The following is a 27,969-nucleotide window of genomic DNA, read 5'->3' on the forward strand; positions in this document are numbered from 1 at the left end:
CGTTAACACCGTTATTAATGTCCTTGACTTTTATGATCACTCATTTCCTCCTCTGATTGCAAACTTACTGTGAAAGTCGATGAACTACCTTAGTAGGAGAAATATATCCAGTCTGAAGGAAACACTAACACCTGAATGTTTGATTCTAAGTCTTTTCAAAGGCATATTTATGTTTTGAATTGAAAACAAAGATAAATGTTTGGGCTGGAGTTGTAGCTTGGTGGTAGAGCACTTACCTAGTATGTGTAAGGCCCAAGGTTTGATCCATAGCACTGAAAACACAAAAGGTTCATGTCATGCAACTAATCAATAATTTCTATAATGATATGAATCCTTAAGAACCAGATTCCTTGTCTTTTCTCTTTAGCTTTTTAGTTATTACTAATCATATCACCATACTACCAGCTTATTAAAAGCCTGGTAACATAGCCTTTTCTCCTTTCCTCCACGTCAGTCACTGCCTGCTCCAATCCACTTGTTGATCTTCCTTTAATCTTCCTATAAACAAAGCTTCTTCAAATGTAGCTGTTTATGACAGGCACCAGCTTACAAACATTCAGTGTCTCCCCACTTCCCATCAAAGTGAATATAAACATCACAAAAACGTTCTTCCTACCCTCACTGCTTTTCTCTTTTGGTGCCATTTCCTAAAGGATGCCTCTATCTAGTCTAATCAAATTGAATCACAGAACACCCCCTGTTGTGTACTATACAGTTGTAGCTGTTTTTTTTTTCCTGTGTAACTTTTTCTCTGCCTAGTTTGCCTTCATTCACATTCCTGTATCTCTGACTGTCAAAATCCTACACAACTTCAACGTTCTATTTCATCAACCATCTACACCCCCAAAAAACAAACTCCTGGCAGTCAGTCCTACCCTTTTATAGCAACTTTATATTATACCTATACATATTGTATCAATCCCATTAGATGTAAACTCACTTTTATGACCATAGCTTCTAGCATAACAGTCTATAATTATTTGATCACTTCAATTGAATTGGGCTGAAAGTCATCCTTTAAAGTTTATACTTTAATACCTTTTAAAACTTTCAAGTTACAAAAGTAAGTGACTCTGGCAAGGGTAATGCTCAAATTTATGACTGAATATCACATAAAAGAATACAAAACAATCTTTAAAAGAATGAAGTGGTTCATCTACTCACAGGGAAAAATTTTCAAGACACATTGTTAAATGAATAATAAAAAAAGCATTCTATCACTGCCCAGACAAAAAAGCACTCATTGGATAATTCATGAAAATTCCTCCTAAATTAATTCTAGAAATCAGAGACCAAGTGATGCTAGAGCTAGGTGGTGTATGAGAGATGTACTTTCCTACCAGTGCCTGTATTCAACTAAAATGTGTCACACAGCATAGTGACATCATGTATCTTCTCTCAATGAACGTAAGACACTGTCTTGTTGACTTTAAGGTAATAATTCATACAGTCACAGGTTGGGCTTTTGTCTTTTTCATAAAGTTTAATTAGATATACTAGTGTTCATAGTATGTACAAGATTGGTAAATGAAGGATATCACAAATTCTGTCTTATCCCATTTTAGAACTGGAGTGCTTCTCTTCTTGGCTTTTTACTGACTTGCATTGGAATCTGAGATGCATTCTCAGGATATTTTAAAAAGAGATTTACTTTTGACCACAACCTCAAATTCTAAATCACAATCTTATTAGACAAGATAACCTGAGAAAAAAAATGGCCAACAGTGATTTAGTGACCTACATTGGCTCTGTATTGTCTAGCGCACTTTAGGGCTATTAAATTTTAACTAGTTGTTCTCCTCTATGTTTGGTCAACTTTTTCTCTGATAAATGATAAATGATTAATGAGTTCCAGGAAAGAAAAATATTTATTAAATCAGATGTGCTGTGCTTCTAGGGCTATTTTCTGAGAAAATGGCATATGCACTATGTAAGCCAAAATAATTTAATTTGAGTCAGAGGCCAGCAGTCTTGTTTGCTAGAGTAATAATTTCCCAAATTCTCTATCATCTAATTGTGTCCTGATTTCCATGTATTACTGATGGTCTTCCTGTAAATTGGTAATTCCCTCTGTGGGCCTCCTGTTTTGCTCATCTTTGCTCCAAAATTATTTGCTGAACTTGAATTTGATTGGCTCATCAATGAAGACAGTTCTCTGACCTAGTGATAAATGATCTAGTCCTGAAGCAGCGGTAGACAGCTCGATTTTGAAGACACGTTGCAGTGCACTTTAGTTGTTTTTGTTTTGTGTATTCTCTCATTTAATCCTATAACAAACGTAGGAGGGAAATATGATCTTATAAATGAGGAGAGACATGGAGGGATTTTGTGATATAAGCAAAGTCGCTGTGCCAGAACAGGGATTTAATTCCATCAGGCCCAAACCCACACTTGCCAAGTACAAAGCAGTTCTTCATCTAAAATGATGCACAGAGACAAAGTGTCCTGAGAATCAAAGTTGTGCTCTGATTGAACAGGGTTTTAGCAAAGTTTATTGATTTAAAAAATAATATGTATATGTGTATAAATGTGTGCGTGATTGTATGAACATATATTTAAATCTATCCATCTATCTCCTCTTTTGGGTTAAAGTTGGTTAGATGATCTTTTACAGTCTTTCTCAGACATATGTTTTAATTTTTTATGATTAGCTTGTTTTCAGTTCAGTTTAAGATGGAAGCAGATTTCCATGCTGACCTCGTGATTTGAATTCAATAGCTCCTGATGAGTTGAATTCTCTCAGTAGGTTATAGCAAGAAGCCCATATGGGGTAGGAAGCTCCAAGGATTCTGATAATGAAGGGCCTTTTTTAAGTAAACCATTCATAGTCCAAGCTAAATCTGTGGCCTGACTCCTCAGAACTGGATTTCCTCAAATGAGGCAAAAAGCAAATGATTTGCTGGCAGACTGAAAACCAGTACACTCTCACAGTGAAAATACCCCTTCGGGACACCAACATTGTCAGAGTATTTGCTTTGTGGATAAAAATAGCTGATGGAAAGTGAAAATGTTTTGTTGGTAGTCTACAAACAATGTGCTTTTACTTTTATTATGTAAATCAAAGACAGAAAACCCAGAGGCACAAGGAAGAGGGACGACAGGACAGCAGCCACTGGCTGGGTCAAAAGCGAACTTACAGAAGGGTCAAGTTATACTTCCAAGGAGATGCTCTAGGAAAGGAAGCTTCTAAGCTTTGCAGGAGAGGTGGGCTTATGGTGCCAAGCGGCAGCTCTCTGACGAAAGGCCTCCTTGTTTTTCCATGCAAACTGTTTTTGCAACAAAGTATACATTCCCAAAGAGAGGGTCAGAAAAATGAAAAATGTTATTTCAGCTACAAAACAATTCATCTTATCCTGATTAAAGTCACACTTGCTTTATCCTGCACTTTGGAATGAAGACAAACAAAATATCTATGAGATTTGGATCTTTATTTTACATTCTAACTGCTTGAGGTGGTTTGTTGCCCTAGTGTGATTGCACTATAGTCCTAAAGTTAAAGCTACATAGAATGGGTTCTTGTAAAGGCTTTTTGTTGACATCTTGAGGGACCTTGCATCCTCTATGAAAGATGCCCACCTTCTTCAAAGGTCGATTGCTATGAGTCCATTACGTGGAGTGGTAGAGCCCTGACCTCCACTTGGTAAACAATGATAGAATTTGCAAAACTAGCTAAGTCCAAAGCCCAAATATTTACTGAATGTTTTGCAAGAAGGACTGGAGTGTCAACCACACTTGGATGGTAACCACTGCAGCTGTAGTTTACAAGGAATGGCTAACCTACAGGGTTAACAGGAACAAATTCATCCCCTGAGAAACAAAGATAAGTCAAAATTTAGAACACCCTGTGTTTCATCTTTTACAAACAGCACAGAGGAAATTCTGTTTACCAAAATCCAGGAACCCCATTGCTTAATTATGTATCCCCCAGGGTCAGAAAGCATATGCACATATCTACTTTTCCTGTGGCTCTCACCTACTTTGCTTTACTAGGTTAATTACCCAATAGTACAGCATTGATATCTAATTCTCTGTCATCTCATTGTGGATATTGGAAGCCTCTTCATCACACTCTCCCTCTTGTCCTCCTTACATGGCAAGCTATCTTTAACTCTGACCACAAAACTATATAAAACTACAAGGAAATACCGAAAGTAAACTTTGATCAGATATATATCCCCAAAGTTGGTTGCCAGGCAACGGCACAGCATCCCATGGTGTTCGCATGCTGAATGTGCAGAGCAAAGTGGTCATTCGTTCAATTGATAGATTCTGAGCATATACTATTTGCCAGGCCCTATTCAACACAATGAACAGAGACCCTACTGTCAAGTTTTCTTTTTAGTGGAAAGAAAGAGGCAAAAAAGCAAATATTATATCATATCAATTGGTGACAGGGGCTGCAAACAAATATAAGACAGGTTAAGGGAATGAGAGGCGTCTGCTATGTTAGGCTGAGTAGTCAGGGATGCACTCTGATGAAGTGACAGTTGCTAGGTTTGTGCCGGGTGGGGACAAGCTCATGGCTGCTCACCATGGCCACCTGCAGGGCCCTAGGCATCTCCAAGTGGGAGGCTTGAAACTGGGGGCTCTCAGAGATTTGGCAAGTCCAGGTAAGTGATGGACTCAGAAGGAAACAGTATACTAGAAGAGCGACCTTGTGATAATGAGCCAGGAAACACGGTGGTGGAGACCATCTACATGCTACTGTCCTGTGGCCTGAGGGACAGTGCTGTCCTCATGAGGTCCTCCAGGGCTCTGGGGGTGGGGCTTCACAGAGGAGCCCGTGATTCAGGCTCACAAGCCCTAGGTTCCATCCCCTGCACAACAGTGTGAAACAGTACAAAACAACCAGACTCCCTATTTCCTTTCCAATTAAATATGAATTTATCAGTCTTGAATTTAAGTTTCTTCAAATAGAAAATACAGACATAGACATATAAGAAATAGAAAATATAGACATATAACTTGCTCACCATATCTCTTAATGGAACTGAGGGATCATGATCTCATAAAATTTCAATAATCACATAATGATATATTTGTTAAAGTGAACTTTATGTAAAGTCTATGAAGATAAAGGGAAGGATTTTTTTGTTTGTTTTGGGTTTTGTTTTGTTTTGTTTTGGTACTGGGGAGCAAACTCGGGTGCTTGTGCTTGCAGGGGGAGGCAATGGAACCACTGAGCTAAATCCCCGGCCCTAGGATTTTTTTTTAATCTGCTGTTATCTGAAGCACTGAAAACAATACACTTAATAAATACTTACAGATTTATACATACAATACAATATATTTTACTATACATAGATACAATATATTTTACTAAAATGTTATGAATTGTAAATATTGCTAAAACATTAAAGTTAAATATTAAAATTAAATTTGAGACATGAACATGAAGCAATTTATAATATCAGTCAAGAAAGCAAAACCTGTTCACAGGGCAGCAAGGCGATCACATAGCACAGTACACGAGGCAGTTACAGAAGTGGTGCAGGGTGTCCCCTCAATTGGCATCAGGAAGAAAGGAGACAGTCATTGTGACTTTTTTGGTTTTTTTGAGTACTGAGGATTGAACTCAGGACCTCATGCCCTTTTTAAATTTTGAAACGAGGTCTTACTAGGAGGTCACTAAGCTGCCCAGCCTGGACTTGAACTTGCTATCCTTCTGCCTCAGGTTCCTAAAGTGCTGGGATCACAGGAGTGTACCACCATGCCTGGCTTTATGTTCTTTATTTAACTATTTTTTTCAGCTGATGAAAAAATTTAAGCCTCTTAAATTTAGCTTCACTCTTAATAATATCATACTCTGGTAAAATTATTCATTCTGTACAACCAGCTAACGTGTTTGTGAGTTATTCTTCTCATCAGATGGGCTGAACCAGAAAATCCAAATTCTTCCACTGCAAAGAACTAACCTCCAAAGACAATTGGTCTTTTCCATCTTGACAGCTGTTAATGATTTAGTAACCTCAAGTTCCCAAAGATAACAAATGTATCTTTTAAATTATACAGTAGTCTGGCTAATTGCAGCTTAATTGGAAGACAAGTACAATAAACTAAGTTCTAAAATTCTTTCTCAGCCTTTGATAGCATATATGACCAAGCGTTGAGGTTTATGTAAAAAACATGCTTCCTTATTTCCACTTTGAGACCCTTTTCTCATCTGGTCTTTTGGTAAAGCAAAATATAAGGACCCAAAAGAGGAATAGGTACTGATCTCAATCTCCATTGACAGTTCAGAGTCTAAGCTTAAGAATCATAACCTAAGAATAGATTCCCCCCGTTCTTCCAGCTCTCTAGAAACATCAACCTACCATTCTCTAGCAACATATTCCACATGCTAATATTGGATCTTAAGTTTCTAAAATTAATTTGGAATATTTATGAGGCTTACATTACCCAATAACCACTGACTGACACAAAAAATTTAAGGAATTTGAAAAGCTGAAAATGGAAATGTTTTTCTCGAAGCTTCAAGAGGAAATTTGGATTAGTAAAGAAGCTCAGAGAGCTTTTTCTCCAGATAGCTATTGAATTCAAAGTAAGAAGAACCTGGTCAAACTCTGTTACCACACTCTCATGATGTGAATTAGAGACCTCAAAGAAATTTCAGGAGGATTTTAACACTGAATCCACCCATAGCCACATCCTGGCACTCTCAGTGCCTTCCCTGAGCTCATCTCCACATAAATTGGCTTGTTGTAGGCTGAGACACATCTAATGATTGTTTTAAATTTATTTCAATAAATCAACTGTTCTCCCTGAGTCTGATCTTTCACAATCTTAATGGAGACATTATAAAAATGCCAGGTATCATTATGATATTAAGATTGCCCTTATTTCATTTTCTGGTTTCTAAAATTTTTCTAAAGTATTTTTTCACTTCCTTCATGTTAATATTTGGGTAAAGATTCCTCCCTATGGATGTGTCATAGAGACAGGAGACACTGGCTCTTGAAAGCATGTCTCCATGTATTTTGGATTAAAAGGGTCTTGAATGTGGAAACGAGAAACTTATTCTTTTGTTTTTTGGTACCGGGGGATCGAACTCGGGTCCTTGTGCTTGCGAAGCAGGCAGCAAAACCACTGCGCTAAATCCCCAGCCTCTATGTAATATTTTTAAATAACCCTGTGTTTGAGTGGCATCCATAAAATAAGCTGGGCTAGTCTTAGAAAGCCACAACACTAGGAAAATTTCTGGGAGCCACTGGTCCTTCCTTCCCTGATTTCTCTGTGCAAGGCCAAGGACAGAAGGCCACCCATGGGCCTCTGAGCTGCTCCTGCTTACCCAGCATGGGCAGGCCCTGAGCAAACCATACACCCTTAACAAAGGGAAAGGATAATTCTAGGACACGGGGAAAGGAAGGTGGTCACAGCATTTTGCTTTGGAGCTCTGTCAGGCGTTTGCAGCAACACGAGAAGATGGCCTAGAACACAAGGGACTAGGGCTGGAGCAGATCAGAAGAAAGCCAGGTGGCCTTCACCTGCCCCTTTCCCTCACTGCGCCTGCCTTGTTCCTGTGCTTCTGCCCAGCTCCCTCGCTTTGGCCCAAGTCAGCAAATGGACATCAACAGAACATGTTGCAGGTTCTGGTACGCCCAGCTCACCCCTCCCACTGCTCGATGGGATCTCCACTGGACCTGAGGCTGCTCCAGCTCTCCACTGTGAGGGACTGGAGCGGCACTTGCCTGGCCACCCGCTCCGAGGGCGACTGTGAGACCCCTTCATCCATCCCAGGAATTCCTCCCTGCTTCTCGTCCATCACTTCTGCCAAGTCTGAATTTAAATGAGATAAACCAGAAATCAAAGACAGTATCTAAGGACAGTCAGCTCTAGGGAGAGAATTATGACATCAAATACAAATTGAGTGGCTAATTTAAGACTAATTAAAGCAATGTAATAGTGTAAAGACAGTATTTCAGTTTTTATATTAAGGACTTAGCGTTTCTTGAACATGAGTATTTCTTAAAATGTTCTTTACTTACGTTGTTAACACACACACACAGCATCAGCCGGTTGAGGTGGCACATGCCTGTATACCAGCACTTTGAGAGGTTGAGGCAGGTGGATCCCAAGTTCAAGGCCAGCCAGAGCAACTTAGAAGGACTATCTTAAAAATTTTAAGAGGGCCAAGTATGTAGTTGAGTGTGAAGATCGTTGGTTCAGCCCTCAGTACAATAAACAAAGAAACAAACAAAATAAGAAACAAAAACACCCATTGTCCTCAGCCCCTCTGCAGAGCTACTGAATCAGAGAAGCTGTGAGAGAAGCCCGGGACCCATACTTTTCTCCAAAACGTCCCAGGTAATCACCATGTGCGGTGAGGCAGAACTGCCTGCTCACTCAGCACCTGGGAGGAGTCACACTTGCCAAAAGGATGAAACCACTGACGCGTACCAAACCACCACGTCTCCTGCATCCTACAAGGTCCCGCACATAGTAGGTGCCCGAGAAATAGTTTGAAGAGATTCAAGCCCTTGACAGAAATAACATAGGAAGGACTTAGGGAAAGAGTGAATTGTGAGATAGTGGAGGGAAGCAAAGAGTTGAAGATAATTCTGAGGAACAGGAAAGATGGGGAGATCACTAACATTAATCAGGAAATGAGAGGGTAAGTTGTTTTGGGTGAAGAGAAAATGATGAGTCCAATTTCTGACAGCTTAAGTGTGAGGCTGTTGCGTGGGAATGCTGGTGACAGAGTTTGGTTTGCAGAACTAATGGTGAATCAATGGAGTCAAGGAGTTTCCAAGGAGAAAACACCATGTGAAAATAAAGAAGCCTGAGGATAAAAGTTAGACATGAATACGAACAACAGACAATAAAAAAAAAAATTTCAGACAAAGTCTTCGCTATCAGGTCGTTCACCTGATAATACAAAACGAGTGGTAATAATTTTACTTATTTCATATTTTGTGGCACCAGATGGGGGACAGACTGTCCAGTAAGTACGTTCTGTGAAACGCATCTCCCAGTGCAGCCGGATACCCTACGCTGCGTGGTGTAATCTGCGGGATCGCAGCGTGAACAGACTACGCAGCGCATCCTTTCAGGACTGACTAGGGCGAGAGCCCCAGCCAAGGGCACAGAAATGCAGTACTCCGCAGCCCTAGCCTGGAAAGCCAGCCTCTGTGATGGCTGATGTCACAGAGCCACCTGCTGCGGAAGTTGTTTTCCCATTCCGCACGGAACCTATTAAACCAGTTACTACCGCTCACCCACGTGTCAGAATTTCTCCAACCGAAATTACTCACGAAGTGTCTACAGGGCTGCACTGGGAGAGCTTTGGGCGCCAAGACTACAGCAACCCTACGTGCTGCAGACCCAGCGTGGGACCGAGGCCAAGAAGCCGAGACTGCGGGGCTGCAGGGCCGGCGCTCCACACCCGCCTCAGGGCTGCCTGAGCACCACGCACCCGGGGGACACAGCACAAACGACCAAGACCCCAGACCAGGAAAGGAAAGGCTGGTAGTCAAGCAGAAAGCGCTGCTGACCCGTCAGAAGAGCCCGCCAATGAGGCGGCCCCAGGAGGGAGGCCCGCCCACCACCACCAGAAGGCCCAGGCGGCCAGTGCGCTTGCGCCGAGCGCGTCACTTCCGGTGGCCGGGCACCGATTCCGGAAGGGGCTTCCTAGTGGCGGCGACGGCGGCGGCGGGTTCTCCGCCGTGACTAGTGTTTCTCCGCCGCCTGAGGGGTGGAATACACGGCATCGTCATGGTTGAGGTACAGTGACATTGGGTGCCCAGGAGTCGTCTGTGTGCTGCTTTTCCTTGGCAGCGGCCGTGGGGGATGGGAGTGCTGGACGTTTGGGGAGAGCAGAGACTGCGAGCCGTGCTGTTCGGCCCTGCCGGCTGGTCGCTTCGTGAGGTCTGCGGGGAGGAGAGCGCGAGTCGGAGGGTCGTCCAGGCGGGAAGCCCCGGGGAGCCGGGCCCTGGCGTGGGAGGCGGCGCTTTTGCTGCTGGTGGAGCCCGGCCCTCGCGGCGGCCGAGATCCTGCCTCGGCTGTGTCCCCGAAGGCCAGCGCTTTCCGCTGCGGCCCAGGAGAGCCCCTGTGTTGAGTTTTTACATCTCTCCCTAACCTGAGCAACCACTCTGTTAGCAGCCCGCTTCGTCGCATCCCAGACATTTCCTGGTTCCACCCCACTGCTCCACACGCTCCACAGCCCCCTGCTTGCAGTCCAGCATCACCTTTTCCTTGCACTGCTGCATTGGCTTCTAGATGGTCGCTTTGCTTCCGTTTTTGTTTTCCTGTAACTTGTGCTATTCAAAACGTAACTTGGCTTTTCTTGCTTAAAACCCTCTACTGGCCCTGTTACCAGAACAAAAATATAAGCTGTCGTAACGGCCAGAAAGACCATGGTATGTCTGAACCTCGTCTGCCCTTGCGGTCCCATCATCAAACTACAGCTCATCGCTCCCAGCCCGCACAGCTGTACTGCATTTCTGGCGTTCTTTCAGTTACTCGTCACCTTCTCAAAGGGCTTCTGGGTTCTTATCTCTGTTCCGTGCCAGGGTTTCTCCTTTCCTGCGTAAATATCACCTCAGAATGACCTTTCATAATTCTAGCTCTTTCTTCACGCTTGTTTTCATAGCAAACTGTAGTGTTATTTTGCTTATTTGTTGTCCCTAGAGCACAAGGACCATGGTTGTCTTTTCATCATCTGTTGTTAGCATCTAGCACAATACCTGCCACTCACATAGTACAAGCTCCGTATTTGCTGAATAAATGACTAACCTCAGCCATTATTCACTTGCTATACCTAGGGCTCTGAGGAAAGAAGAGCTTTCAGCTCTCCTCTGAATTTAACTCCTGTAGCTTGCTACAAGTAACTGTGGTGGATGGTATGAAGCTTTTTACATACTTAAATATGGAAAGTGTATCGTAGATTTGACTCATTTAGGTTGTGATGTGGGTAATTTGTAGCTAAATGTGTAATTGCATTCTTTCCTTTTAGGAGGTACAGAAACATTCTGTACACACACTTGTGTTCAGGTCATTGAAAAGGACTCATGATATGTTTGTAGCTGATAATGGAAAACCTGTGCCTTTGGATGAAGAGAGGTAGGTATAGTTCTTTTTTAGCTGCTAAATTTAATAAAGTTCTGATATTGAGGGAAGAGATCAGAAAGAGGAAAATCTTTAAAGGTCTTCAAAATAATGCATAGAGGTTGCTTATTCAATAATGAGTGGTGTTCTGTCATAATTTAAACTGATTTAACCTTTTTTTGTCTTATCTTTTACAGTGAAGTGTCTGTTAGGGTTTGTGTTTAGATGTCCCCCCAAAGCCTCATGTGGATGAGGTGGGACTTTCTTTTTCAGAGGTGGCTGAATCTGGAATGTATGATGCTGGGCTTAAGGGTGTGTGCTTACTAAACCACTACACATGAGTGATTCGTTTGGCACTGCCCTAATCCTGGTAGTCTGAATAAGATAAAAGGGGCAGAAGGATGCTGTTTAACTCTCTTGTTACCCTTACTGCTTTGTGCGCGTCATATTGTTTCTCCCCTCCGATGCTTGTTTGCTGTCCCAGCCTTGAAGCCAGCCGATTATGGACTGAAACCTGCAAATTGATGTCTGGTATTTTGTCTCAGCAACAAAAGAAAAGTAACTGAAACAGAAATTTGCTACCAAAGAAGTGGGGTTGTTGCTGTGACATTACCTGGCCTTGTGGCTCAAAAGCCTTTGGGACTGGCATGTGGGAAGGGGAAGAGTTAGGAAATATTCAGAGATGTTGGCTATGGAAGCAGCACTGGAACGCCTTAGGCTATTATGTATGGGAGTTTCTGGTCAGAGCTCAGAAGACCAGAAAGCTGGTAAAGTCCAGGGTCAGGAAATGTCTGCTAGAAAGGACTGAATTGGCTGTTGGACTCCAGACAGTGTATGCTACGGCTTGGCAGAAAGTTCATCTCCATTTTGTTGGTGTCCAGAGACTTTGCCTGAGACTGAGATTGGGGCAGCGGACTAACTAATCTTGCAGAAGAAGTTTCAAGGCAGTCGGATATTGAGGTGGTGGCATGGCTACTGTTGGGGGCTTTATCGAGATCTGTTTTAAGAATCCAGAGCAAAAAGCACAGCAGAATGATTTAAAACATTTTGAGTTTGGCCAGAAAGGAAGCTCCAGCAAAGCTGTGGACTGCAAAGATAGAGCCGAGCAGATCTGTATTGCTGAGAAGGAACAGGAGAATGGAAAAGATGGCCTGAGGGCATCACAGGAAGCAGCGGGAGCCCACCCTTTGGAGCCTCAGAGTTGTAAAGGTGAAAGAATTTGCTTTGAGGAGAAAGCCCTAGAGCACCGTATTCCAGAGTGGCTGCAGCCTGGAGAAGTTGTTTCTCAGGATTGGGTTCAGAGTGCTCATCAATCCAGGCACTCAACCCCTACTGACAAGAGAGAAGGAAGTCTGGCTACAGCTGCAGCTGGCAGCTGACCTCGGTATCATCCACATGGCAGGAGTTTTAGGCTCATGCCGAATAGAAGAGCTGTGGGCTCAGGAGGCTTCCACCCAGATTTCAGAAGAAGGCCTGGGAGGCCGGGCACTGTGCCCCTGAGAGGGCAGAGTGTGAAGCTGTGAGTGTGAAGCTGAAGGTGCAGTGGAGACCCCAGAAGTTTGGAGAAGCCAGGAACGTGGATCAGCTGAGGGAAACTACAAGGAAGGAGCAGAGCCAGGCCAAGAAGGAAGCTTTGGTGCTACAATCACTAAAAGTGCCACAGGGGCGGAGCCATCCAAGCCCTCTGGAGTTCACAGCTTGCCACAGATTGCCTTGGATGCTGGAAGTGGAACTGTGGAATGTAATGTTTGGCCTGCTGGATTTTGGACTTACTTTGGTCCCATGCCTTTGTATCCTCCTGTTTGTACCTTTTGGAATGGAGATGTCTATCTTGTGCCATTGAACATTGGAAGTGTTTGAGTTTCTTTTCATTTGTACCAGGGCTCGCAGCTAAGAGTTTGCCTTAAATCTCAGAGGACCTGGGGTTTGGACTTTCCAGCAGTGCTGAAACCCTTAGGACTTTGGCAACTCTTCCAGATGGACTAAATGCTTTTTTGCATAAAGGGATGTGCATACGTCTTTGGGGGTCCAGGGGCGGAATGTTATGGCTTGTGTTTAGATGTCCCCCAAAGCCTCATGCGGATGAGGTGGGACTTTTTCAGAGGTACTTGAATCTGGAATGTATGATGCTGGGCTTAAAGGCATATGATTATTAAACTACTACATGTGAGTGATTAGTTTGGCACTGCCCTAATCCTGGTAGTCTGAATAAGATAAAAGGGGCAGAAGGATCCTGTTAAACTCTCTTGTTACCCCTACTGCTTTGTGTGCGTAGTGTTGTTTCTCTCCGATGTTTGTTTGCCATCCCAGCCTTGGAGCCACTCAACTGTGGACTGAAACCTCTGTGAACTGTAACCCAAATAAACCCCTTCCCCTTCAACTTTGGATGTCAGGTATTTTGTCTCAGCAAGGAGTGAAAAGTAATACAGTATCCCATTAATTAATTGAATTTTACAAATATCCAGTAATTAGGAGGGTTCCTTTTAGGTATTTTATTTTATAACCAATCACTTTGTATGTGCTTTCAGCTTCCTGTTGCTCTCAGAGCCTTGCTGAGCTGAAATTGTACCTGGCCAGTACCTCTGCTCCCATCTTTTCTCATTAATATGATGAAGGTTTTTGAGCAGTGGCATATTTTTGGTTCTACATATCTAGCTCCAGTCTGGGATTGCATTATGTGCTGTGTTCCTTCTTTGTCCTTTATCCTTCTTTAAAAATCTACACAAATGAGCATTTGTATTTCATTTATAAGGTACACTATTCTTGAAAGTGGTTTAAGTGCATTTCTTTTTACAATATATTGAATTACATAAGTCATTAGTTCTGATTTTTTTAGATACATCTGGTGAAGGTTGCTGTAGAAGTTTGTACTATATATTTATATGTAGACATTTAAAAATACATTGATTTTGAGATTTTTAAAGGGATGTATTAGTTTCTATGTCTTTAAATCAGTTGAACCCTTGGGAACTCATCATGAACGGTTTTATATTAGGTAACAGGCTAAAATATTAGGCGTTATGAATACTGTGTTGGTGGCATTTGAGTAAAAATATGTATGGTGTCAAAATGCACTTGAAATTTTTGATTTCTTAAAATACTATTTAATTTTAAAATCTTACTAGAAACATTTTCTGCAGGACTGGGAAAACTTAAGGTATTTAAGTACTTGTTTCCTGGCTATCTATAAACATTTGCGTTGGTGAATACACCTAGACTGTTTAAGTGTACATCTTATGTTTATAATTTTTAAATAGTCACAAACGAAAAATGGCAATCAAGCTTCATAATGAGTATGGTCCTGTGTTGCATATGCCTACTTCAAAAGAAAATCTTAAAGAGAAGGGCCCTCAGAGTGCACCGGATTCATATGGTCAAAAACAGTATCCTGCCAGTCAAGGTAAGTATAGGGCTACTCAGAAATGCCAGGGTTTATATGCAAATTCTTAAAATTGAAAAGCAAAATGTCTTATTAAACGCCCCTCCTCCTGGAAGCACACGAATTGAGTTCTTAAAGTATTTTATGAGTAGACCAGTGTTATAATGGAAGCCTTGACTTGCTCATAGGAGTAGTAACTGAAGTAATGTAATTGGTTGATGCCTTTTTTCTTATTGGAAATAAAGTATATTAGTGTTATGATGGGAGAATTAGGGTGTGGAGGTCACAATGGAGACTAAAGGAAAATTTTAGAGAATATTTCTAACCTGTGGGGAGACCTATCATGGCTGTAATTCACAAAATAAAACTAATACTGCAATTACAATGAATAGAGACTGCAACATTGCATAGGACCTATTTTCTTAGAAGGAAAACCAGAGGGGATTGTTGCTTGATAGAAAAATCTTTATACACTATTGCTGTGTAGGAGTAAATTCATGAGCTTCTCACCTCTTATCAGTTAATGGACAAAGAAATAGCTGCTGTGTGCCTAGATTATAAGGCCAAAACAACTCCGCTTTCTTCAGTGCTGAGGCTTGAATTTAGTTGGGAAAGAGAAATGCAATTAATGTTATGTGATACCTTTAAAAAGATACTTGACTATAAGATAAATTCTCAATTTATTTATCTATTTTAGGACAAGAAGTTGAATATGTAGTTACAGGAACGCATCCATATCCACCAGGACCTGGTAAGTGAGCTGTGATGGATTGAAAATATCATGCTTTGTTGGCTCCTGTTTTTTTCAGGCTGCTCCAGGCCTAGTTAAGCTTGTTATCTAGTAGTAAAGGCAGGCATGCAAATGGCTAAACTGAAAAAGATAGAAGTGTTAGTTTAGAAGCAGGTATGGTTGAAGTGTGCATGTGTGTGTGATCCACGGGTTGCTACAGAAATGGTGTGGCCAGTATAGCTGGTGAGAGGACAAAAGGCTTAGTATTCATGGAAAGTATAGGGAAATCCGGGTTTTTTTGTTGTAGTAACATTCACTCTTGGAAACATTCTGTTAGTAGTTGAGTAGCTACTTCATTTTTGCTTTTAAAGATACATCTGAATTTAATAGGAACTTTATCTTGGACAGTTTAAAAATGGGCTACTATAATCCGATCAAATTATCAAGCAGTATTTATTACAGAAAGAAACAAAAACAAGCAAAACTTAAATCATAATTATTGTAATCTTCCCTACCTGGGGATAGTCATCTGTTGGGTTTTCTCTTCCTATTTTATTTTAAATGCATGTAAATGAGAGCAAAGATAGCTACTGATAGGAATGCTTTTATTTTTAATAGGGGTGGCTTTGACAGCTGATACTAAAGTCCAAAGAATCCCAAGTGAATCCGCTGCACAGTCCTTAGCAGTGGCATTACCTTCTCCTCAGGCCAGGTATGAAATAGAACAAATTGAAAAGGCCTTGAAAGCATGTTTCACCACTTATGGTTATTTTCATTTTTAAATTTGTTTCTTTACAGTTATGTATTACATAGTATTTTTTTTATTAGAGTTTGCAAAAATTAAAAGGCTAGGCTTTGCAGAATGCATAGTTGGCGACATTATTTACTTCCTGTGTGGTGTTCCTTTTTCCTCAGGAGTGATATAAATCGTACTGCACCTGGTGGAAATGAATACCGAGGGGCTTCTGAACGCTCACAGCCTACAGGGATGAATTCGGTAAGTTTCTTGGGTCTAATAGCCCTATGGCCTTTTCACATATGACACCTCATTCTTTTTATCCCAGAAGTTTTACCTTAAATATTCAAGAAATGATCGCTTCTTGGAATTTGTTAAATTGCAGCTTGTTATCTTAAGTCTTCAGTAAATTGACTTTATTTTTTAGCATATGAAACCCTGTTATTTCTGTGTCTGCTTGCACACTGTACATACTGTATATTTTGATGAAGATAAGCTGATGTTGATATTTGCTCTCCATTATTAAAACTACAAGGAGTGTTTCTGAGCCTTATGTTAGTATATGTTAGCTATGTAAATCTTTTAGTTGAACTGTAAGTTGGTATGTAGTTACAGTTGAGTGTTATTAGTATAACATCCATGGATTGTGCAACCAATGTCTTCAAATGAGCACTGAGAAATACATGTGTATTTGAGTAAGTGGCAGCTGCCCTTAGTACTGTTGAAAGTAGTTGTAGAAAGAATAACTGACAGTGTGCCGTATGTTTTATTATGTTGTCATTTCAAGTAAGTGTGGGCTTTGCCCCCTTGTTCACTATGGAATTGATTTGACGTATAAAGTGACTAAATTGTAATCCTTATGCCACATTTCTTTTTTTTTGCTTCTCCATTCAGAGGACATCTCTCTGTCCTTAGGAGGGTGTAATTTGAACTTCTTGAGGGCAGAACTTAATGGGCTTAAATTTTTTTTTGATTAATGAATGAATGTTAACTACACATTACTGTTGAGTATCTCTTTTTTGATGTACATAAGACCAGAAGTGTTTCAGATTTGTTTTTGGCTTTTGGAATCTTTGCATGAACCACCTGGTGAGCATTCCTAATCTGAAATTCAGAAATCCCAGTTGAACTCAAATTATGGAGTATTTTGGACTTTGGGTTTTAGATTAAGGATGCTCAATCTGTATCAGTTATGTGTCTTTTTAAATGACATTTAAATATTGTATGAGAAAATGGACAGGAATCTTAGGATTAGGCACTTTTGCTTCCCATTCTACATTCTACATGAGACTCACAGGGGTTACAGAAGTTTTACCCAAGATTGGTTAGTTAGGAATTGGCACAGCTGGGTTTTGAACTTATACACTGTGATGTCTGCTCTTAACTAATACTCTGCCTCTCTGAGGTTTTTTACTTGGTTTTAAAAACTAACTTATAGGAGAACAAAATTCTAATTAGGTGCCTTTGGTTCATTTTTCTACTTGTGAAAAAGTATTTTAACTGTCTGTTCCTCTTTAAGGGGAAAAAAATTTTCATAAGTCCTCTATTTTGATTTCAGCTTTTGAATTAATAACATGAAACATTAAATAAACCTTTCTTAGACATATAATAAGTCATGTAATAAATGTCTTTTATTAATCATATATTTCACATTGAGATGGTTGTGGAGACTGTCAGTACCAAGAACTCTGCACTGATGGCTAAAAAAGCCCCTACGATGCCAAAACCCCAGTGGCACCCACCATGGAAACTCTACAGGGTGAGTGAGTGTATATCTTACCCAGCTGTGTGAAGTAGTGCTTTCCACTTGACAGGGCCTGAAGAAGGAGGAGAGGAGTGGATGTGAAAGCCAGTAGCATGGGCCGAGGTGGGGCACACGGGGCTCTCACACTGTGAGAAAGTGTCTGAGGAAGGGTCTCCCTGTTAAAAGCCGTACAGGTATCTTTGTAAGCTACAGTGAGACATCAGTAGAAGATTACTGTAGGCAGACGAAGTGAATTTAGGAAAGTGAAGCATTTAATGTGAAAGTTAAGGAGAAATCACCTTATAAAGAAATTACTTCGAATCTATCAGTTCTTTCAACTTCAGTAAATGTAAGTGACTCAAAATGGTCAAATGTAAAATAAGAAAATATAGGAAATGTACAGCTAAGAAGCTTATTTTTCACATGATTGTATGGTAAGAGACTTTCTAGGTTCATTTTAGGTCTAACATTTTAATAGATGTGAAATGGAGTAACACTACCATAATCAGTGTATCGCCTTGAAAGCCACCTGTGCTATTCTTTTAGTTCTACCCTCCACCCATGGCAACTACTGATCTGCTCTCTGTCACTCTTATCACTTGAAAGTACACAATATGTGCTTCTTGAGAGTGACTTCCTTTACTCAAGCTTTTGAGATTCTGTAAGTTGCTGGGTTAGTGATGCGTTCCTTTTTCCTGCTGAGTATTCCATTCTATAGAGGTACTACCATTTGTATGTCTGTTAACCCCTGAAGGTAATGTTTCTCTAGAATCCAGTTGTCAGATCTTATAAATTTGGGATTTGAAGGAGTGGGGAGGGCAGTACAAAGCCACATTGCAGTTAAATTTGAGTACCTTTGACCTGATGCATGGATGCACCCACCCTCTGCTCTTCCTCACATAGGTCATCAGTGGGCATCTTGGCTGGGTGCGATGTATTGCCGTGGAACCAGGAAATCAGTGGTTCGTTACTGGATCTGCTGACAGAACTATAAAGGTAATAAGGAAAGAAGAAAAAAATTAATATAACTTTGCGTTTGTCACCTAAGCAATCTTTTTTAAGTTGTTTCCTATGGTAGGAATAGGTATTTCAAGTCCTTGGGGTTTGTTTTTGTTTTTTTACTTGAGTAAAATTATTGTCCTAGTGAAAAGTAGTATTTAAGTGATAGGGTTTTTTCTAAACATGTTAGCTGCTACTAATTTCTTGATACTTAAGGATTTTTTTCCTCCTCTGCTTATGAAATTAAAGCATCTTTAGCTATAGAAAATTTGAAGAATAGAGCCAGGGATTTAGCTCAGTGGTTCCGCCGCCTGCCTCGAAAGCGCAAGGACCCAAGTTCGATCCCCGGTACTGAAAAACAAAGTAATGAGAATTAATATAAAAAAAAAAATTTGAAGAATATAGACAACTGTCATAGAACCTAGACCCATAGTCATACCTTTGTTAGATATTTAGGTGAATTTTATTTTAGTATTTCTGTGTGTATGTATTTACCAATGCATTTACTTCTCAGCATTTTCCCTATGTGTATCTTAAAAATTACTCTTGATATGTAATTTTGTATCTTGCTATTTTCAATGTAATGTTTTATCAAGAGCATATTCTTGTGAAAAATTTAATACCCTTTTAAGTGGTTACATAATACACAATCAGATGTTCTGTATTGTTTTTCTGTTGTTGAAGTTGTACTTTTGGGCGTTGAAGTTGTACTTTGATGCTGTCCATTTTTACACATAATGCCATAATTAGTCTTTGTGCATGCAGCTCTGTGTGTATTTTTGTAGGGTAGACTCCCAGAAATGGAAGTGTCGGGTCAGATATTTGTGAGACTGATATCTAATGTATAAGTTACTTTCCAAAGTTAAGAATTGACAACTGCAGTATGTTTGAGAGGTTCTATTTCAGCATGTATATATCCCTTTAAAAATGTCTAGTGGTATGGCAAGCAAAAATGGGTATTTAATCTTTTTAAAGCATATGTCAAATTTGTAGAGAGGTTGAACTTTCTTATACCTTTACTCTGTATTTTCAGGTTTTTAAGGACATTATTCATACAGACTATTATCAGTGATATCCTTGGTGGATTAGGAGTTCTAACTTTGTCATCTGTTGCAAATATTTTCCCATTGTGACTTTGCCTTTTATTCTTTGGCTGCAGATCTGGGACTTGGCCAGTGGTAAGTTAAAACTGTCACTAACTGGGCATATCAGCACGGTGCGGGGCGTGATAGTGAGCACCAGGAGCCCATACCTGTTCTCCTGTGGAGAAGACAAACAAGTAAAATGCTGGGACCTTGAGTATAATAAGGTAGGCCTGGGTTCAAGGACTTACTACATTGGGTGCCATTGTCTCATCATTCTAGTTTTAGAAATTTTAACTTTTCTGCTTTATCTTAAGGTTATAAGGCACTATCATGGACATCTAAGTGCAGTATATGGTTTGGATTTGCATCCAACAATTGATGTGCTGGTCACCTGTAGTCGAGATTCAACTGCACGGGTAGGTCGGTGTGATAGAGCTGTGTCTGTGTGCAGCTTGTGATACACATTTGAATTGGAGACATACATTCATTGGTAGGAAATTAAAGATAGTTGACTGACTCAGTAGTACCCTGCTCCCCCAGTTTCTTGGCTTGTGTATTTTTCCACCATAGTCTTTAGTTCTGTGGCCTCACTGTACTTGCTGTTGTTAGTGTCTTGACCTTGAAATGTGACAGTCTCATGTTCCAGTCTATTAGAGAGTCATACAACTGTTGTCCGTGAGGTCTTTGATTCAGTTGTCCTGTTATACCCATGTACCATTAGGCTTTCCGTACCCTGCTGCCCTCCCCTAGTCACTATTGACAGCTGTCTCCTGCCTATAACCCCTTCCAGCTTAGAGGCCAGTATATTTCCTGTGAGCACTTTGTTCACCAGATTCAAGCACAGTTGTCTAGTAAATTTTCAGCCTTAAATTGATCCAGTTATGTACCTGAGATAACAGTATATTTATTGTATTTTATAGATTTGGGATGTGAGAACTAAAGCCAGTGTACACACATTGTCTGGACATACAAATGCAGTTGCTACAGTGAGGTGTCAAGCTGCGGAACCGCAAATTATTACTGGTATGATGGATGCTTTTCAAATTTGCAACCTGGCCCTTTAATATCAGATTATAATCATATGTAGACATTTTATATTCACTGTGGCTCTTGCTTTTTGTTGTATTTAGAATGCTTCTGTGTCATGTATTTTAATCAAGAGCATTTGAAATCTATTGTGAGATTTCATCCACTTGTTTTTCTCTTAGTATTTTTTTTTTTTTTTGGTACTAGGGATTGAACTTGAGTCCTTGCACTTGCACAGCAGGCGGCGAAACCACTGAGCTAAATCTCCGGCCCTCTCTTGGTATTTTTTACATAGAGACCGTCATACACAGTGCAGTGGCACCTTGGTTCACAAACTTAATTTGTTCCGCAACTGTGGGGAAAATGCCCACTGTTGCATTTGTCACCCGATACAGAGCTCACAAACAAAAACAAAATTTTGCCTAGCATTTCTGTTTCAGAACCAAGTTGTTCGCTGAACCAAGGTACTACTGTATCTTGTCATGAATGGCTAGAACACTGCTGTTACATACAACTAAGTGTTACAGTGTCACCATTATTAGTCTAGGAGACTGAGATTAGAAGACAAAATATTCTGAGACCAATAACCTTTAGGATTTATGTGAATCTTATTTATAATGATAGATCTTTAATACTAGAAAATATTTTGTTTGATGTATTTTAACTTTAAAAAATTAACTGCTGTAATTTCACCTTTTTCATTGGTGAATATCATGTGCTTGTGTTATTTGCATTTATACTTGCTGTTCAGTTGACAGGGAAGCACTTTAATTTCTAAAGAATTAAATTTAAAATTAATCTATATTGGAATTACGAAGAATTTAGCCAAGAGATGATAGGATTTTGATTTGGTATTTTTATATATTTATGGAAGAATGGTTCTAATTTTATTTTGTGCCACTTTTGCATTCTTTTTCCTGATCCGTGTTTTGGGAATGTGTGTGTACTTTCATTATAGGAAGCCACGACACTACAATACGATTATGGGATCTGGTGGCTGGAAAAACAAGAGTGACACTAACAAATCATAAAAAGTCAGTCAGGGCTGTGGTTTTACATCCCCGACAGTAAGTGTGTTTTCCTGATTGGCGTCTCTTCTTTCTTCATGTCTTAATGTTGTCCTAAAATGTCAAATTGGTACTGCATTTGGCAGTTATTTAGCTAGCTGCCATTTCCAGGCCTGTGACATGTATGGACATGCATGTGTGTAATTTTTTCTTTATTACTGTTTGGCTTCCTGCCCTGTATTAAATGAGGTAAGTCTTCTACATAATGACAAACAAGACAGTAAATCATGGTCAAAAGCTGCATGTCAAAATAGAAGGTAATAGCGTCTGGCGGTGTTTTGGGCATGATTGATATTGGACACTGAAACATACATAGAATAATTCTTAAGGGGGAAGTTAATATGCACAGAGTAAGAACCATTAACATGGTAGTCATGTATCCAAAGGAACAGAACATAATATCACCCCTACTGTTTGTCACGTCCTATCACCCCGGGGACTTTTCTGGTTGCATTCGTCTTTCTCTCCTCTTTTTCCTCCTTCATTTCATTTCTCTTTCTTCCTCTTGCCCTCTGTGTTTCCTTCTCACCCTTTCTCCAGAACTATCACATAATATTTTGTGTTCGTGTGAAATTAAGTATTTGCAAATTTAATGCAGTCAGTGTAGACCATTGAGAAAATGTAAGAAGAGTAACCTAGAACCATTACTCTAGAATTTAAAATACATTTTAAAATTTTTGAAAGTTGGATATAATTTGGAACAAATGTTTTGATTTTTTTGCATCTTGTGTGATAGTACTATTTTTGCTAAAACTACACAAAGCATTGTGTACGTATGAAAAATACAACAATAAGCTTTTTGAACTCCCCATTTTATTTACCTTGATTTATGCTGCCATGAACTTTTTAATCTTATTTCAGTTACACATTTGCATCTGGTTCTCCTGATAACATAAAGCAATGGAAATTCCCTGATGGAAGTTTCATTCAGAATCTTTCTGGTCATAATGCTATCATTAATACATTGACAGTAAATTCCGATGGAGTACTTGTATCTGGAGGTAAGGAAAGATTTCAGTTGCAGCTAAATGTTTAGTTTGTCGTTTTTGTTTGTGTATGAATGAGCAGACATTTGTACTGCTTCTGAGGCATCAGGCATAAGTACCCTAGCAGAGAACATGCTACACTTATAGCATAGTTCATATTTCATAGTTTAGCCCCTTTTGAGTTCCCATGTGATAAATCTTAAGTTAGCAGTTTGTACTGGGAATTGCCTACAGTTCGGATGGATAGCCTGGATTTGGAAGTCAAATTTTGTGGTGCTTTTTTAAAAAGCTCTTTTAAAGGCCAGGGATTTAGCTCAGTGGTTTTGCCGCCTGCTGCGCAAGCGCAAGGACCTGAGTTCAATCTCCAATACCAAAAAAAAGCTCTTTTAAAATCCCGAAATAAGAACAAATGAAAATAAATGGACCAATATTTCTTTCTGTTTGATTTTTTTGGTCTTTTTAAGATAGTGTCTTTCTTTGTGCTCCAAACTCGTCTTGAACTTGCTGTATAGGCCATGTTCGCCTTGAACTTGTGATCCTCCCTGCCTCAGCCTCCCATGAGCACTGGGATCACAGGCATGCGCCACCACACCCAGGACAAACAGATACTAAGAGGAGCTTGAGGCCTGTGTCTTAGCTGTCTTTATGACTGTAGTTATTGACATGTATGTAGGCTGATGGTTTGTACCCACATGTTTGTCTAGCTCAGCTGTTGAAGGGTACCAGGTGAAACTCTTCTCTTTCAGCTGACAATGGCACCATGCATCTTTGGGATTGGAGAACTGGCTACAATTTTCAGAGAGTTCATGCAGCTGTGCAGCCTGGGTCTTTGGACAGTGAATCAGGAATATTTGCTTGTGCTTTTGACCAGTCTGAAAGTCGACTACTAACAGCTGAAGCAGATAAAACCATCAAAGTGTATAGAGAAGATGATACCGCAGTAAGTTCACTGTCTCCACACTCACTTAAAATAACAGTCATACTAGTTCAGCAAGGGTCTTCTCATTTAGTTATCAGAAGGAAGATGTATTTGTAGATTTGTAGTATTAAGGTATTTGTCATCTTGAGTAGTATCTGCTCCTAGGTTTCTGTATAGGTTTCACTGATGCCAGTGAATCCATCAGTTGAGACAATGATACACATTTAACCATGAATAAAGAATCAGCCTTTGGTACTAGCATATTATCTGAATAGAAATTTTATTTTAGATAAAAAAGTATAAACTGAACTTGTAATGAACACATTCATCTTTAGTTTGACGTGAATAATGCCAAAAGTTTGTCAGCCACTCCTAAAATCATTAAAGACCTGCTAACAGTAGTCCCAAGTCATAAGATTTAGAACACTACCTTTGTTGAAAGGAATTGTATTCAATATGAAGCAAACTAATAACACTTTAATTTGATTTTCTATTTTTAGACAGAAGAAACTCATCCAGTCAGCTGGAAACCAGAAATTATCAAGAGAAAGAGATTTTAATGTGGCACTGTCTCTGTGGTGGTTCTTTTTTTTTTTTTTTTTTTGTAAGCTTGCAGTTGATGAGATCCAGTCATTTTATGCTCTGACTGGGAATATAAAGGAGAAACTCACTTCTAAAACTATTGCTGCTTCATATTTTACAGTAAACTGTCCCGTGTGTCCCTCCCCAATCCTATGTTTTTTTATTTCTAAAATAAACAATTTGTGACCTAGAAAGTAAGATGCAAATGTCAAGTGTATGCAGGTTTATTGAACAGAACTATTCTAAAGACAGTATTTTGACAGTTTTATTAGAAAATTCCCCTTTAAAAATACACAAAACTATTATTAGGACATGTTTTGAGGGGAACAGGTGTTTTTATCATTCTTTAAAAACATATCTGTGACTGATAATTTGGGATTAAAAAACTTGAAGGATTAATTTAACTTACATATGTTTATTCCAGAAAGAGTTCTTGAGTGCATGTTGGGTGAAGTCCTGCACTAGAGACTGTTCAGGAAAAGAAGTAAGATGTGTGTCTGTCCACGACTTCTAGTTAAGGTAGCTTATTATAGAAACACTGTCAGAGGGGAGCAGGTGTGATGCTGGGAGGCACAAAGGGAAAGACCGTTGTTTCTGGGGAGGGTTGTGGAAGATTTCGTCGGGAAAAGACATTTGAGAAGTCCCTGGGAAGTCAGAGGGTAGAGAAGGAAGAGGGTTGTTTGTTTTGTTTTTGTCATGCTGAGAACCAAACCAGGTCTCCTGCATGCTGGGTAAAGGTTCTGAGCTACACCTCTGACCCAGGAAAAGAGTATTCTGAGATGAAGCATAAAGTGGTCGAAACTGGACATGAAGGATGGGAGTGTTGTGTTCTAGAGTAGTAGGGAGCGAAGCTGGCTTGTGCTGGGGAAAGTTCATATTCCGAGTTTGGATTTTATCTCACAAGCAGTAGGATACCAATACTGATACAGAAACTTGGGAGAGAATAACTCTGGAGGTAACATCAGAGCTATTTAAAGCTGTAGCAAGTGCCACAATCTTAGGCTGATTTTATTAAAAAAGAAAAAAGGTTCCTAATTCCTATGCTGCCTGATAAATGAGAATTTTATAAATCCTGCCTTTGGGATCCAGAATCCCCATGAGTCAAGAGGTATCAAACTTCACCTGTAATCAACACAATTATAAGAAAAATCAATTTTTAAAAATTCCCTAGTTAAATTGCAGCATGCTTTTGAACAAACCATTCAAATTACACGTATCCCATCCTTCATGTACTATGTGGGAGTATAATTGTTACAATTTTCAGGAATATAGTTTTCCAGGATTTGTTGAAAATTCTAGAATACTTAGGTCTACTAAATAGGAATGATGAGATAAGTGTACACAAGCAAGAGGATTTTTGCTCCTTAATAATGCTGACCTAAGTGTTCTGTCAATAAAAGACTAGTTTAATAGATTATAGCCCTTCGATTTATTTCTTTTTATTTCTTTATGTTCATTAAGAATAAGGAACATTGACCAATAGGGAAAGATGTCCAAATTTTGCTCATGTAAAAGTTGTTTAAGGATTTTTGTAAAATAATGGAAGCCCTAAACCATAACAGAAGTAAACCTAATTGTTAACAGTAGCTTTGTGAGGGAGAATTTTCACGCTCTGCTTTATGTATTTCTATAATGTTAATTTTCTATAAGCATGCATTTTGGAAACTTAAAATTACTAGCATCCCTGAGAGATTGTAGTATGCCTTCTAACAGAACAGAGGTGGATAGTCCAATCCCCAAAAGCCAAGAAGAAATTCATAATGCAAAGAGATGAGAAAGATAATCTCTGCTATCTTGCCATAAAAAGCTTCTAGTGTTGTGTTTATGTTGGGGAAAAGTATCAGTTCTAAAGAGGATTTTTTTTAAATGTGCCTTATGCTATCTTATATTAGGATATCTGATCAAAATACACAGTGAATGTTTACAAAGATTACAGTAAAACACTTTCGCATTCATCTAAAATTTATCCCCTTGCCCCACACATATATATATTCCACTGTTCTTGTCACTTTCTGAAATAGTTCTAGAAGTTCTTTTATGTGAGTGTCTGTGAGGCGTGATCAGAAATACAATGCTGCTGCCAAGTGCCATCTATTGGAAAGGGCAGGAACATAAAAACATTGTGTGTCTTCATCCAGCTTATTCACCAGATCTGCCACCATGCAACTTCTGGCTCTTCCCCACTGTCAGAATGACCATGAAAAGTAAGTGTTCTGAATGGATTCAGTACTTTGAGGCAGCCACAAGAGCACAACTAAGACTAAAGAAGAACTTCGGAACTGCTTTAGAAAGTGGCAAGAGCAATGAAGTAGGTGTGTGAAATGAGGGGAATATTTTGAGGGAGATTAAAGCCAATGTATTTTTTACCTTAATAATTTTTAAAAATTTAAACATTCACAGTATTTTTGGTCACACCTTGTATGTTGCAAAATGTGTTGGAAAAAGTTCATCTGCTATATGTATTTTTTTTAAAAATTGAAATTTTAGGCACAATTGCATATATATATGCCTCTCGCGTTTTCTCTGGAATGTCAGCCAAGGTTACGTCTGTCTCTTTCACTGCCTATGCCATGTTACATGCAAACTATGAATTGTTACCAGAGAAAAGCAGTTGTACCAACTGGGTTCATTCTTGATCTATAACTAGATGCCTGAGAGAAGCCATCAGCAATGACCAAATGTGCGTTTCCATAGTTTGTGCCTTCTGCCTCCTGTTGTAAAGAGGAAGCTGTCTGCCTGAGAATTCCTCATTGAGAACAAGTGTTGCCTTATTCTCCCTGCTTAGATGCTTTACTCCTAGGATTAACCCTTTCCTGGCTCCTGCACCATTTAATGTTCTCCTTTATACCATCAGCATACAAATATTGTAACACTGTCAGTGTGAAGAATCAGAAGATGAGAAAGGTAATCCCTACTGTCTTTCCTAGAAAGACTTCAAACACTTTCAGTTGAACACAAGTATCCATTCTAAGGAGCATTTTTCTTAAAAACCCTGCTTTATGACGTCCTTTATTGTGTTGCAAAAGGTGTTGCTATGTACCCATTTCTCTATTCACTTGATAGCCAAACTGGAAGAATGTTTTTAGACACCTAGGTCTTTATTCCTCATTTCCTTTTCCTCAACCATTCTAATAGAAAAATAAATGCATTCAACATACTGGTGTGGTGGCACATGCCTATAATTCTAGCACTGAGCCTGAGCCAGGAGGATCACTGCAAGTTCGATGCCAGCCTCAATACATCATGAGATGGTGTATCAGACCAAAAAATGAAAAAAGTCAACATACTATTCTTAGAAAATTTGGTAGGAATGAGGGAAAAACAGTAAATAAACTTGTAAGTTGATTTTGAATACAAAACTATAAAGCAATTTAGATAAAACCAATTAAGCAAAGAGAAGAATTATAAATACCCTAATAGAGGCCGCTATTCCACCACTCGCTCCTACGGAAGAGGAGGTGAGCCGATCCCAGTGCCCAGGAGGAGGCTCCCTGCTGCCATTCCACCACTCCTAGGGCAGAGGAGGTGAGCCGTGCGGGTTCCAGCAGCACACCCCTGCCACCATGGAAATGAGAAGACATGTAAAAAAGCCTCAAAAACAGACTTCCAGATCACAGCAACCCCAAAGGGAAACGAGATGGAAGAATCTGATTCTCAACCACCTGGACTCCTT

At 39.8% G+C, this 27,969-nt stretch overlaps 1 protein-coding gene across 1 annotated transcript; it reads left to right on the forward strand.

Annotated features, from left to right (window-relative positions):
- The first annotated feature begins 9,566 nt into the window (after nt 1-9,566).
- On the forward strand, nt 9,567-24,494 carry Plrg1 (pleiotropic regulator 1). Its single transcript, XM_004869212.4, has 15 exons — nt 9,567-9,720; nt 10,952-11,058; nt 14,301-14,443; nt 15,120-15,173; nt 15,771-15,864; nt 16,068-16,149; nt 17,546-17,647; nt 18,536-18,628; nt 19,791-19,940; nt 20,031-20,132; nt 20,637-20,739; nt 21,701-21,809; nt 22,671-22,810; nt 23,542-23,735; nt 24,215-24,494. The coding sequence occupies exons 1-15, from the start codon at nt 9,712-9,714 to the stop codon at nt 24,272-24,274; spliced, it is 1,542 nt and encodes a 513-aa protein (XP_004869269.1). The 5' UTR covers nt 9,567-9,711; the 3' UTR covers nt 24,275-24,494.
- The last annotated feature ends 3,475 nt before the right edge of the window (nt 24,495-27,969 follow it).

This window comes from Heterocephalus glaber, unplaced genomic scaffold, assembly GCF_053883595.1.
Source record: "Heterocephalus glaber isolate CG9 unplaced genomic scaffold, H.glaber_assembly_v1.0 deba00000613, whole genome shotgun sequence".
In the NCBI taxonomy this organism is placed as follows: Eukaryota; Metazoa; Chordata; class Mammalia; order Rodentia; family Bathyergidae; genus Heterocephalus; species Heterocephalus glaber.